A 12,732-nucleotide genomic window follows, 5' to 3' on the forward strand; every position below is an offset into this window, starting at 1 on the left:
TTTTGCTCACATCGGGATACAATAATTTTATAAGCAATTTAATATCTCTAAAGCTGCCTGCGCCTGTCTACCTGCCTGCCTCCCTCCCACCCTTCCTCTTGCTGCAACATCCTCGGTTCTATGTTCGCGAGACAACGATTTTCCCGTCTGTTTTTCCAGTTGCACGCGAAGGAAGTCGTCATAGCGAATTTTTTTCGCCGTTTCGTTTGGAACGAGCGCAGGGGGAAAGAACAGCCAGCGGTGCCTCGTGTTACGCCAGCAAATAGCCGCGTTCTTTGTCGTAGCGAGCAAAAGCAGCAGGGGAACCGACATTAATTACGAACCGCGACGATTATGAAGCACGTGGGACAAGATGATGCGTCCTCCACGCGGAAAAACGAGTGGGTAGAGCAATGTATGTATGTATGTATGTATGTATGTATGTATGTATATACGTATGCATGTAGTACCATTCTTGCGAAACAGGTACTTACTTGCGACGAGGAGGCAAACTTTTCTCGAGTGATCAATGTCCAAGATATATTAGGTAATCAAGAAAGTTTTCTTCTTCTAGTAGAGGAAAAAAAAAAAGATGTAAGAAACGTGGGAAGAAAATTAAAAGAGTTTGTATCTGGGAATAATTCTGAATTTTTTTTCTTTTCTTCTCTTTTCTTTTTTTCCGGAAGAAAAAATATGTTTTAAATAAGTCTTCAATAATTTTTCGTTTCAATTTGTGATAGAATTTGTGAATTTTTAAAAATTCCTCTTCTTCTTCGAATTCGAAGTTTTAGATTCCAGAGATGATTTGAATAAGAGTTACATATACAGGGTGTCCGATTGCGCACGAGGCAATGAATTCTCTAACTGCGTTGAAATGAGGAAAGGAAGAAGGAGAAGTGAGTCATCTAATTACGTTGTACGTATCTTATGCGTGGATCATTGCGACACTGCATTATAAAAAAACAAGGTCGGATCTTATTTACACGTACCTCTTTGCTTATTTTAATAGAATCGATTTTTATTTGTATTTTCCTTCCCCTCCATGAGGATACACCTGTCATTTTCAATTTCAATTTCTCACAAATATTCCATTCATCTTATCGAATATTATTCTATCACGAATAGAAAGAGAAAGTTTACCTAATATTTTTCAAAATTCCCATATTTCGAAAATTCCAATATTTTTCAAGATTGAGAATCAATTTTACATTGACTTACATTACCTGATCGATTATAGAACGCTTTCCAACGTGCATCTCTGTCAGGCGCCACAGTTTGCCCATTGTTGACGTCCTTCACGATCCCATAAGTCCATACAATATCGCTGTCCAATCTGTACGTCATCGTGGCGTTAAAGAAATCCTCGTAAAAATGGTCGGACAGGGGCCTATTGGCCGGGCTTTCGAGATTCACGAAAACGTACCACTGGCGCGGGCTCCTTCGTAAAGGCAGATCGGCGAGCTTCAGCTCGTTCCCGTGGAACAGGACCGCGTCGAATTCCGTGAGATTCGCGTAACTTCTTTCGTGGGTCGCGTAACAATCGTTCACGGGGCAATCGACGAATACGTCTCCTTTCCCCATGTAAAAATTCTCGTCGTCGAACATCGTGTTCCAGAAGAGGATTTTCTTGGTCGTGTTTGTGACTCGAGTGTCGTTCCCCACTGTGGTCCGTTTGAAATGTATTATATCGTCGATCGTGTCGTTGAAATAGATGGACAATATGTAGAGGGTGAACGTGAAGATCGTTAGGGCGATCAAACTGTTCCTCTCCAGTATCCATAATCTCATCCTCTCTCGTTTTGTTTCCCCGTCCTTGTTTTCAATCACCCCTCCCTTTTTCGTCGGAAATTTCTTCTCTCACCGATTTATTTCGATCACGAAACAACACCCTTCGCGATTGCTGGTCATCTTAATTATCGACCACTTGAAATTTGACGTTTGTCGTCCGTCAACGAGGTAACGAGATAAATTGTTCTTGACAGTGAATAGGATGGATGGGATTGATCGGGAGATGGACAACGGGAGGAAATGATGTTCAAGGGGAGTGTGAAAGATTCTCAAATCGTTGGAACAATCGGGGAAGGCGGCGAACCTGATGATCACCGGCGTGGAAATACGGAAACGTTTGTAACAGCGGTTTACCAAATGGGCCGGGTATTTCGTTACACCGCAACGATCATGAGACCCTAAATATTTCACGATTCCAAAAACCATCGACGGCATAAATTATTCGAACGTTATAGTTACTGCCGATCAATGATTCAGCAAACCGAGCGGGCATCGATCTCTCCGCGAGTCGGCCAATTTACGAATAAAAACGAAACTCTTCGTACCCCTCCCCCTTCGTTCGCACGATTTGAAGAAACCTGACTGTACATTTTATTTATTTATCTTCCTCTCTTCTTTCTCTCTCTCTCTTTCTCTCTTCCTCCTTCATTTACGTATTAAATTTCCAGTAGATATGCAACTGACAGGTAGATAAAAAACACAATTACCCAGTGGCTACTAAACGATAAAGGAAACGAACAAAACGACAACCTGTCTCTCTATTGTGCCCACCGTTCTCTTTTCTCCTTTCGCGTGTTCCGCTTTGACGCCGCCCAACAGAGTGAAAAAAAAAAAAAAGAAAGGAAAAAAAGAAGGAAGAAATGACACGCAAAGAGGGAAAGAAACGGGGATAGGAGATTACATATCAGGTTTCGTTCGATTAAAAGTTACTCGTTTCCAAAGAAAGGTCGAACTTTCCTATCCCTTTGACACACACGCACGCACTCGCGCGCACGCACACGCGCCCGCGCGAAACCGATCGAAAATTGTACATATATCGTGTAACAACGGAAATCGAACTTTTTTCTCTCTCTCTCTCTCTATCTTTCGTTTGTTTTAAACGTGGCGAAAATTTCAGATTTCACGCGTTTATTATCCCAGAAAACTGGCGGAGGGTTCACAGTGCTCGAACATTCGAGCCGAGGATTTTTAGTCCATCAAGACGCGATTGTATCGCGCGTCGAATGCAAAAAAGGATGGCTCCGTTTCCGGTGAAGGCTCGAGGATGGAAAGGCCGATAAAACTCGTGATTGATGGTTCACCATCGCCGCGCCGCGTCCAACGTATAGGATAGGAAATGTAGGGCACGCGCGTGTGTCTCGTGATCGAGAGGAATTTGCTCCTCCTTCGCAGAGTTTTACTTTACTCCGAAAATCTCCGCGTATCCATCCGTGTAGAGTTGCCTTCCTTGCACCTTCACCACCGTCATCCCTGCCGTCCTGGATCGTCCAATCGTATACCACCACCGCCGCTTATATTCTTTCCTTATTTCTCTCGAACACGCGTCGAATTTTTGTTGAGATACGATCGGAATCTTCGACTCCGTTTTTATATTTCTCTTTTTTTTTTTTCTTCTTCTCGAGTCGATCGAAGCAATGTAACGTTTTTTTTTTTTTTTTTTTCTTTTAATAAACGTGACAAATGACGAACGATCGCGAGACGAATATCGAATACGCAGAGAGAAAAGACAAGAGAATAGCGCGACTACCGACTGTGCCAACAGTTGTAAGCCGACTGGTCAAATGCAATGTGCGCGCTGTAATATCTATGCTAGTTCCGAAGAAGGCATTCATTGTTCTAACAAGGCGTGGAAGAGTTATCAGTTTTACATATCGTTTGTCGTTCTCTTTTTATGTTTACGTTATATAGTAAGAAACGGAACGCGAGATTATTCTTTTTTTACGCTTTGACCTGAATATCGATATTAATTGTTATAAATAAACAAATCGAACGAATAACGTTGGGTTGAAAAAAAATGAGATTTCATGAAATATTGAACGCTTGAACGTAAGTAAATAATATCGTAAACTTCAAAAAAAGAACTTCGTGAATTTTTTATCGATAAATTAGTACGAGACGATTTTTGAAGAAAGATAAGGCAAATTACGAAGTTATTTTAAACTTTTAGTAATTTAAACATAACATTTTATTTAAGTAGTTGAGTTTAATGGATGCATTAAGCGTAAAATAGTACTCTATTTTTGTCTTGTTTTACAGAATAGTCGGATATATAAATTTCGTTGTGCGACGTATTCGTGTTAAACAGAACAAGTGTTGAATTTTCATTTTTCAAGTTTGTTTTCGAACAAGCGAGTTTCAAAATTGATCGTTTTATTGTTCATCGATGAACGTTGGATAGATTTTTATCGACAAATCCTTGATAAAATTGAAACTTATACGCAATGGTGGGAAGAGGAGGCTAGATCGGTCGATTAAGAAGCTTTTCTCGGGGAAATGGAGTGACTTAGCGGAGTATAACTTCGCTCCTTATATCGCTCAATCGTAAAACTTGTGGCGCCTTGGCAATCGTGGTTGAACGACACCGCAACCCTGGATGAACGGAAACGGAGAATCACGTGCGTTCGATGTCGTGATTTATGAAAGGAACTTCTCTGTCGGTGATTTTAATGATTATTCCATTCTTTTCCGTTTTTCAAATACGAAATTTTGAGAAATATCGCGATACGCACGTTTATCGATATAAATATTTAAATGAAATTTCGAGAAGTTTAAACACTTTCTGTAAGTTATTTTGAGAAAGAGTTAATTAGATAAAGATATTATTTTGAAACATTTCGTTTCATAAATATTGGTCACGCCCTAAGTTCAATAAGTGAACGGATGTTATATCGATTACGACAATCGAGATATACTGATAGATTTCTAAGAAGGAGATAATGAAATTTCAAGGAATGAATCATGACAGAGATGCGTAGAATTTCTTCTCGAAGATTCTTTATTTCTATGAAATCTTCATTCAATGAATGAAGAATTAAAAAAAAGGTGTTGAAAGCAATTCCTTCCTACTTTATAAATGAAGAGCCGCAGAATAATTGTATTCACACTTGTCTGGAATGAAATATAAAGTTCTTCAATCAATGCTCCTCGACTTTCTGAATCTCTGCCTCGTGTTAAGAAGGGATACAATTGTATTCACACTTCTTCTTATAAAAATAATGCTAGAGAATTTGAATCATACTTATATTTTCGCAAAATATCACGATTAAAGAAATAATAAAATAATTTATTGCTATCCAACGAAGAATTTTGTACAAGCACGAGAAGAAGATGATCGAAGAAATATTAATTCATCAATCAGCGATATTTTGATCAAGAGAATCATCATCATCAATCAGCAAGAAAATCACACCACAAACTCCGCAATATATTATTCATTTGGCGTTATTGATACATCATCAACCGCCTCTCGTTTCATTCGAATTTTAAATAATAATTTGACTGTTTTTGAAAGTCGTTGCAAGGATTAGAAAGACGATCGTTTAGATCCTAAACTTTGGAAGATGGGTTAAAATCAGCGTTGATAACCCCGCGACACAGAGCAACCACCACACCGTGATTAATTCTTCTCATTAATCACGGGCCGATCCATCATCACGGTATCCGCGACGTTATTCTTCGACGCCACTCGAAACGCCGCGAAATCAATCATAATCGGAGTTTAAGAGAGTGGCGCGACTTTATAAGAGAGTTCCCTTCGCGGATTTATATCGCCGCCTATATAAATGCATAGACATATATACATACATAGACAGGTTCGAATATAATAATCTGGAACGGCCGTTGAGATCAAATAAGAATAATGACTCGTCGATGAAACGGGCACAAATATATCGCAAGATCGTTTGAAGGAATTTTTATTATATAAATCGGTGGTTAGATCGATTTTATTCGAAACGATTTTTTAATTGTAAGCCATTTTTCTATTGGATTCTCGTGCGTTTGTTTAATCGAATAATAATAGGCTATACGTGTCAAAACGTCACACACGTTTAGTAATATCGAATCACTCATCAAATATGTATATACGTCGGAAACTGGTTACGAATCGTTACTCGACGAGATAGATTCCCATTCTAAGCGATTATGTAAATAATTGGAAAATCCTTGAATGCATACAATTCCATTACATTCGAAGAAATGTTTTTTGACGCTAGGTTTACCATACAATTGAAATTATTTATTTATTTATTTATTTTTTGAAAAGATACTATCGTTTTACGTTAGCATGAAATGTGCAACATTTTAGCATTAACTAGCATCAATAAAATTGTATATATATATATGTATATAGTTTCAAGATGATGACTAATATTGTTCTGCTCAAATCATCTCGTCTAAAGAAATCTTAAAGAACTTTATTTAGTTTTATTGCATAACATTATTTTTATAATACATTTTTATTTTGTCAATTTGGTAGTTATTTCGACGTTTCAATTGATGATTCCCTTCTCTCTCCCGCTGCATGCATTTTCGACAAATGCGAGACGGAATCGACGGTTTCCTCTTCCAGTCGAGCGATCGACCAACTGCCCTCTTGCTTCACCATTGACCAATCCTGAAACTTTCCCAAAGGATTTCTACGACTCGTGGTGACCTGTTTCCTTTTCCTCTTCCTTCCTCTCTTCTTTGGAAACTTGTCCCTTGTCCCTATCGTGCTATTTGGATCGACACCGCCATCGTCTCGAGTAACATCCTCTCGTAAAAACCATCGATATCGTTCGCAATGATTTGCCAATAATCAAGAAAGCTGATTGTTGACAGATAATGATTGGTTAAATCAAGTCGTACTTATAGAATTATGAACAATCTCGAAGAAAGTGTCGTGTAAAGTTCTCAAGTGAAAGTTTCTTCTTATTCGTCGATAAAAATGGAAAATGGACATAATTAATGGAATTTTCTGTCTTTGCAGCCCTCTCGGATCGACCGATGTTTGCCGAGCCGATACCAAACGTCACAGTGCCATTGGGGAGAGACGTCAGTTTACCCTGCGTCGTAGAAAACCTCGGTAATTATAAGGTAATTAAATCGAAGAATGTATCTGCATTTCCTATTATTCTACACTTTCCCAAATTCCTCGTATTTTTCCTCAATTCTTATAAGATGCACTAGCTTCCCGTATAAATTCTTATAGGCGACGAAGAAACGCGTATAAAAATAAAAGTGTATCTCAATCGAACGAAACAAACACATATGTCAATCGGATAATATAACTCTTCTTCTTCCTCAGAAAACTTCCTAATTATCAGAGAACCGACGGAATCAACCCGACTAATTTCCATCCTTCCACGCGTTCCAATTAAACGTCTTGAAATAACACACGTCCGTGTTACGTTTACATCTCGAAATTTGCATGCGTCTAAAATTTTCAGACGCTCGAAACTCGGTGCAAAAAAATTCTTCGTTCGAAAATTAAAATAATTTTTATTACCTAATTTATGGAAAAACAAATAATCGAAGGAGGGGGTCGATGAAAAATAGGAAAGCGACGAAAACGTATTACGACTGTGTCATTCGATTCTTCGAATTTTCTCCGCTTACGTAAGCCACAGCCGCTCCTTTATTACGCAACGTCGTGGGTAAATAATAAATGGCGGCGCAGACGTTGGAACGCGCGCCGCCCCCGGGTTTTAAAATATTTACGGTATCTGGTCCCGATGTATCGATTCCCGCCAAGGCGGAATATCCTCGTGGCGGGAACGTTTTGTCGTGCACGCTCGAAATCCTTTTATTGGAACGATTTTAATGGAACGGCGCGCACGAAGGAGAGAGGAGGCGCTCTCCATTCCAGGGCGAGCCTCGGCTCTAGGTGCCGCGTAGCACGAAAAGCGTGAAAAGCCGTTCTCAAAGCGAGTAAACATGTGTCACCGTGTCGAGCGTCCATTTTTTGATAGGATATCAATGTGAACATTGGTGGTGGTGGTGATGATGGTCGTTTTGAAGAGCGTTTCCGTTCATTTTGCTCTTATCGATAAAGTTTGATTAACGATCGGGTGTGGCGTGTTTATTTTTCGTGAGATTAGATAGCATATTCGTCGAAACAACTATTTTCTGATGCGATAAGAGGGAGATAAATTGTAAGTATCGATTTTGATAATAAAACTTTTATAGATTTTTTTATTGATAATTTTATTATTTGTTTAGTGGGAAATGAGAATTTTTTTTTTTTTTCCTTTTTAATAATCCGTCGTCGATAATCTTGTAATAAATTTTTTTTTCGAAAATTTCTGTAAGAAGTTAAAATATTACACGTATTTTTCATATTATAAAAATATAGAATATTGTAACTGTAATGCGTGTAAGTGTGATATATTTGCTTGATTTCCAGTTATCTCGACAGATATCCGAAAATCAATATGATACGTGATAAGTGATTATTCATTTTATCATATATTTTCTTATCGCAGCAGAAACGACAGAAGTTCAAACATAAAAAGATAAATCTATATGTATAAAAATATACATACAGATAAAAAGGAATATTCGTGCTTCGTAGCCGATCGAACATCTTGCCAACTGTTTAATCACGTGTGTAAAACGCAACAGTTTGTAGAAAATAGTCACGATAATTCATAACCTCGCATCGATTAAGGAAACGGAGAACAGAAGAAACGAAATATATAACGAAATATAAAACTGTCATATTTATTGACAATAAAGGAGACGAAAAGAAAAAAAATAAAAATAAAAACCACACGAGGATAATGGAAACAGCGTTGTTCCACATTACTCCACCATTTACACCAGTTTCACACCGATCGTTAATCATCGAACGAGAGCGAAAGAAAGAGCAAAATGTATCTCAGTTGGAACAGAAGGAAACGGAAATGTTAAAGCGACTCCTCTCGATTCCCTTCCTTCGTTCAATTATCCACCATCCCAGGTTATTACAACCAACGTTATTAGCATTACCGCGATTCCAAAGCGAAGAACGTTTCCTTCTATCCTCTTGGCTCTGGCGTGTCGGTAATTTCCCCTTCTGTTCTTTTTCCACCGTGGACCGCAATCTCGCCGCTGGCCGGTCCGTGGGCGGATTCTTCGCCGTTATCTCGGCCCGATACCACCCATCGGCCGGAGGACCGATGTTATGCAACCGCCACCGCCGCCACCGCTATTGGAAACGCATCAGTTTGTTGTCCCGTGGAGATGCCCGCGGCTCGATCCACGTTACACGCGTATCCAGCCACCTCTTGACGAGACGGATCGAGCACGACTCGACGGGCAAATAAATTGTGCTCTTATTGTATTTCGTTAGACGACGAGCTTAGAATCAATTCTTCAATTCCACTCTGTTGCTTTTCGTCGCACAATAATCGTCAAAATTTCTTCCCATGGAAAATAACAGAATTCCAAGAAGAATAACATAGCTTAGAATAACGATGCTTCTTCGTCTCTATTTATGTTATTGTTTGTCATCTGTTTGTTATTTCGAGATGAGAATGTAGTAATAAGGTATAAATATAATCGCGTGAAATCGTGGTTTCGTTTATAATATTGTAGAAAGGATCTGGATGAACGGATGAACTTGGATACTCGTTGCTATTTCGCGGAATGGGGGGTATATATGTGGGAAATATTGGTAGAGACTGGATTTGAATTCTTTATGAGTGTTTGGGTATAAAGGGTTTGAATCTTCTTGAATGTTCAATAAGTCGAGAAGTGGAAATAGTAGTAGTTTCAAGTGGAATATATTTGAAATTTTACGAGTATACTTATGAGTATATGTTGAAATTTTCGATCGAAATGAATTCTCTTAGTTTTCGAAAGTTTTTTTTACTATGTTGTAAATTAAACGTTATTTTAGTAGTTGCAAGTGGCAAGGAGATAAAAATTATAAGAATTTCTATATAAATTTGAATAGGAGATTCATAAGAGATTCGTTTCATTCGATCAATCTACAGGAATCCTATGGAATTTTTAAAAATAGAAATATCAGAATGATAAAATTTCGCGAAGAGATATTTTTAATTCGTGTCGAGGATATGGGAATCGATGCAAAAGTTATTTGGCTTTTAAATGCAGGAAATGAAGGGAAAAAGGACGGTTCAGTGACCGGCGTTGGCTCGAATTAAATTTTGAATGGAACAGGTAGAATGACGCGACGGTGGAGAGTGCTGGTAAATATTTTTGGGCTGTGAGCCAGGTGTAAAGAGATCCTTCCACGATTCTTATTTACATTTAATTTAATCCGATACCGTATCGCCAGACGGATTTTGTCATTACGTTTTAACGAATTCTGTATAATTGATAAACCCGATCAATTTTGGATTAATTACGGATAATATATATTTATTGAATTGCCGGGAAAATAGATTTTTGACCCAAGCAAGATGAATGATTTTAAATAGCTCGCATATCCCTTATTTACGATAAGGGAAGATTTATCTATCGTTATTTTCCCTATAGATAGCTATAGATATTCAAATAAGCAAACAAAAAATAATTATGATTTAATAACCACGATTCATAAACGAGGAATCCGTATTACACGTGTAATAAATTTTCGTACTCGCAAAATTATCTCACAATATATTTACCAATTCTTCAATTCCATTCTGTTGCTTTTCGTCGCACAATTCAATAATCGTCAAAACTTCTTCCTAAAAAATAACAGAATTCCAAGAAGAATAACATTAATTCCCGTCAATCCAATATTATTAAATATTGCCTTACCAAAAAAATACTACCAAAAAAATACTTCACTTCAAAAAATAACAAAATTCATAGTTCACGATGCATCCACTTTCTCTAACTCTAAATTACAAAACGCCAGGAAGGCAGATAATGGAATAACAGAATGACATTAATTTCCAAGATTAAATATCTTATTTACTCTATTACCTATTTATCAATTTTATCAATTTATCATTCGTCTTTCATCCTCCGATATAACTTAAAACTCTTCCGCTTCAAAGGATAAGAAAATCCACAATTCACGATGCATCCACTTTCTCTAATCTTAAACTATAAAATGCCAGAAAGACAGACATCGCCGTGGAATAACACGATAATATTAATTTCCAAAATTAAATATCTTGTTTACTCTATTTATCAATTTTTCATTCATCGCGTTTCATCCTCCGATATAATCTAAAACTCTTCCTCTTCAAAAGATAAGAAAATCCACAATTCACATCCATCTGAACTGGAGAATAGGACCGTCTCACGATCCCGTTATTCGCGAAGAATTCCTGGCAATTACGTGGGCAGGAGTTGATTGAGCACCGCTGCGAGGTAAACGAGAGCGGCACGTGTTCCGGGCCGGCTCGAACTTCGCCCGCAACCCCCGTCTGCATGTCTTCCACGCACGTGCACGTGACTGCACGCGGGGAAGATGTTACCGGTTGGTTGAAGGCGCTTATTAGTCCGAGCCAATTACTCCGCGAGTTCCTGAGCGGCAACGTGGCCACCGTGCCCGGAAAATTGCCACTCTCTGCTATGTCCCCTCCTTCGAATTCCAAAAGGGATTCTCTCTCCCTTCCTTTGTTCGGTGCCGAGGACACCTCTGAAGGAAGGACACCGTCGTCGTAATCGATGGAAATTTGATTTTCGGTCGGACAAGGAGGAGGGGACAATTTGCGGCGAGGGGCGAAGAAGGTATTGAATTTGAAGAATTTTGGGGGAGGAATGAGATTAAGAGCCCCTCCTCTTAGTTATTCGAATCGAAAAGCCTGATAATAGAGGTTTCGAGAAATCTGGTCGAGAAGAGAATTGTAAATTAAATTTATTATTATTATTAGTTCGATGAGTTGTAAAAATTGAAAGAAAAGATTTAAGAAATGGTATATCGATTATGATTCATATAAAAAAGATACCTAAACGATTATTTATGAATAAAGAGGCATGTCAACAGTAATGTATATTGGAATGAAAATAATCGTGTATAGAAAAGATTGTAATGAAACATTGTGAAAACAACGTAAAATATTGTGACCGCGAGTGTTAATTACGAAAAAGTTGCATAAAATGGTTGAAATAATCGGAATAGTTAAATTCGAGTGAATAAAGTGAAATATTATTATGATAAATATAAAACTATATTAAACTATACTTTCAGTCATTTTTGTTAAAAATATATATATCTCTATAATGGTCCATCTATCTCACGTATAAATACTATTCGACTAACTTTCGCTGTATGAGTTAATTGAACAACCGTTGCAATTTTTTACACGTTTATTTTATATCACCAAACTCAATTGGCATTGTCTGTACAAATGTATTTTTCCCCATACGTTTCGTATTTTTTTTTTTTTGTTCGAGAGCGTTCCATTTCTCGATAACTGATTTTATTTACATACATTGACTTCTAACGTTAGTTATCTTTTTTTTTTTTTTTTCCACCAAAAAAAATATCATCGAATTTTTATTTTTACACTTTGCTACTTGACTACTCGACGCACTCGATCACCATCGTCCATCCCTCTTCGAATTAATGAAAAATATTTCCAAGAGCATAAATTGGAATTAAAAGAAACGATATATCAATAATAGTCACGAGGATGGTAATTCATTATATGTGAAATACGTTAAATCGAGTTGAACGGGATGAAAATAAACGAATTCCTTCGAGCATAATATAATATCATATAATATCGAGAAGCCAGAGGAGAATTTTAATAATTCGGTTGATCCACTTTTATGAAAGAGCGGAACGAACGTTACAATGCGGTGACAATATATACCATAAGCTCGTCCGCGTTTACAGTTTCATCCATTATATCGAGGAAAACGTAAAAATGTTTGCAGCCTTGCCACGCCTTGGGAATGAAATTGCGATGCTTTTTCAACCTATTCCATCCGCGAATGGAACCGATAAGTTCGTGGAAATTCGTCTATCGAATGCAAATTCAAAGAACGTTCTCGTTTCGATGACGAACAATATTGTGATTTTTTTTTTTTTTTTTT

At 37.7% G+C, this 12,732-nt stretch overlaps 2 protein-coding genes and 1 long non-coding RNA gene across 16 annotated transcripts in view; 1 reads left to right on the top strand and 2 right to left on the bottom strand.

Annotated features, from left to right (window-relative positions):
* LOC102679783 (alpha-(1,3)-fucosyltransferase C-like) overlaps positions 1-1,795 on the bottom strand; it is a 5,907-nt gene extending 4,112 nt beyond the window's left edge. For both annotated transcript variants that reach the window (XM_031509093.1, XM_006612840.2), the window contains exon 1: positions 1,203-1,795. In XM_031509093.1, coding sequence (XP_031364953.1) covers positions 1,203-1,767 — 565 coding nt within the window. In that variant the 5' untranslated portion in view covers positions 1,768-1,795. The remainder of the gene's footprint in view (positions 1-1,202) is intronic.
* Positions 1-12,732, top strand: part of LOC102679904 (lachesin-like) — a 282,869-nt gene that overhangs the window by 183,730 nt on the left and 86,407 nt on the right. For 7 of the 13 annotated variants that reach the window (XM_031509080.1, XM_031509089.1, XM_031509079.1 and 4 more), the window contains one exon: positions 6,737-6,843. The exons of 1 other annotated variant lie outside the window; for it this stretch is intronic. In XM_031509080.1, the coding sequence (XP_031364940.1) occupies positions 6,737-6,843 (107 nt within the window). Of the gene's footprint in view, positions 1-159; positions 395-891; positions 947-1,911; positions 1,936-3,420; positions 3,556-6,736; positions 6,844-12,732 lie in introns of those variants that run through there. 5 more of the 13 variants (XM_031509081.1, XM_031509084.1, XM_031509082.1 and 2 more) reach the window with 5 other exon arrangements.
* Positions 2,041-3,257, bottom strand: LOC102679692. The gene is made up of 2 exons (XR_421294.2): positions 2,783-3,257; positions 2,041-2,750 (listed from the first exon to the last, which is right to left on the bottom strand). It is a non-coding gene; the product is annotated as an uncharacterized LOC102679692 (long non-coding RNA).

The sequence above is a fragment of the Apis dorsata genome, unplaced genomic scaffold, assembly GCF_000469605.1.
Source record: "Apis dorsata unplaced genomic scaffold, Apis dorsata 1.3 scaffold_127, whole genome shotgun sequence".
Classification (NCBI taxonomy): domain Eukaryota; kingdom Metazoa; phylum Arthropoda; class Insecta; order Hymenoptera; family Apidae; genus Apis; species Apis dorsata.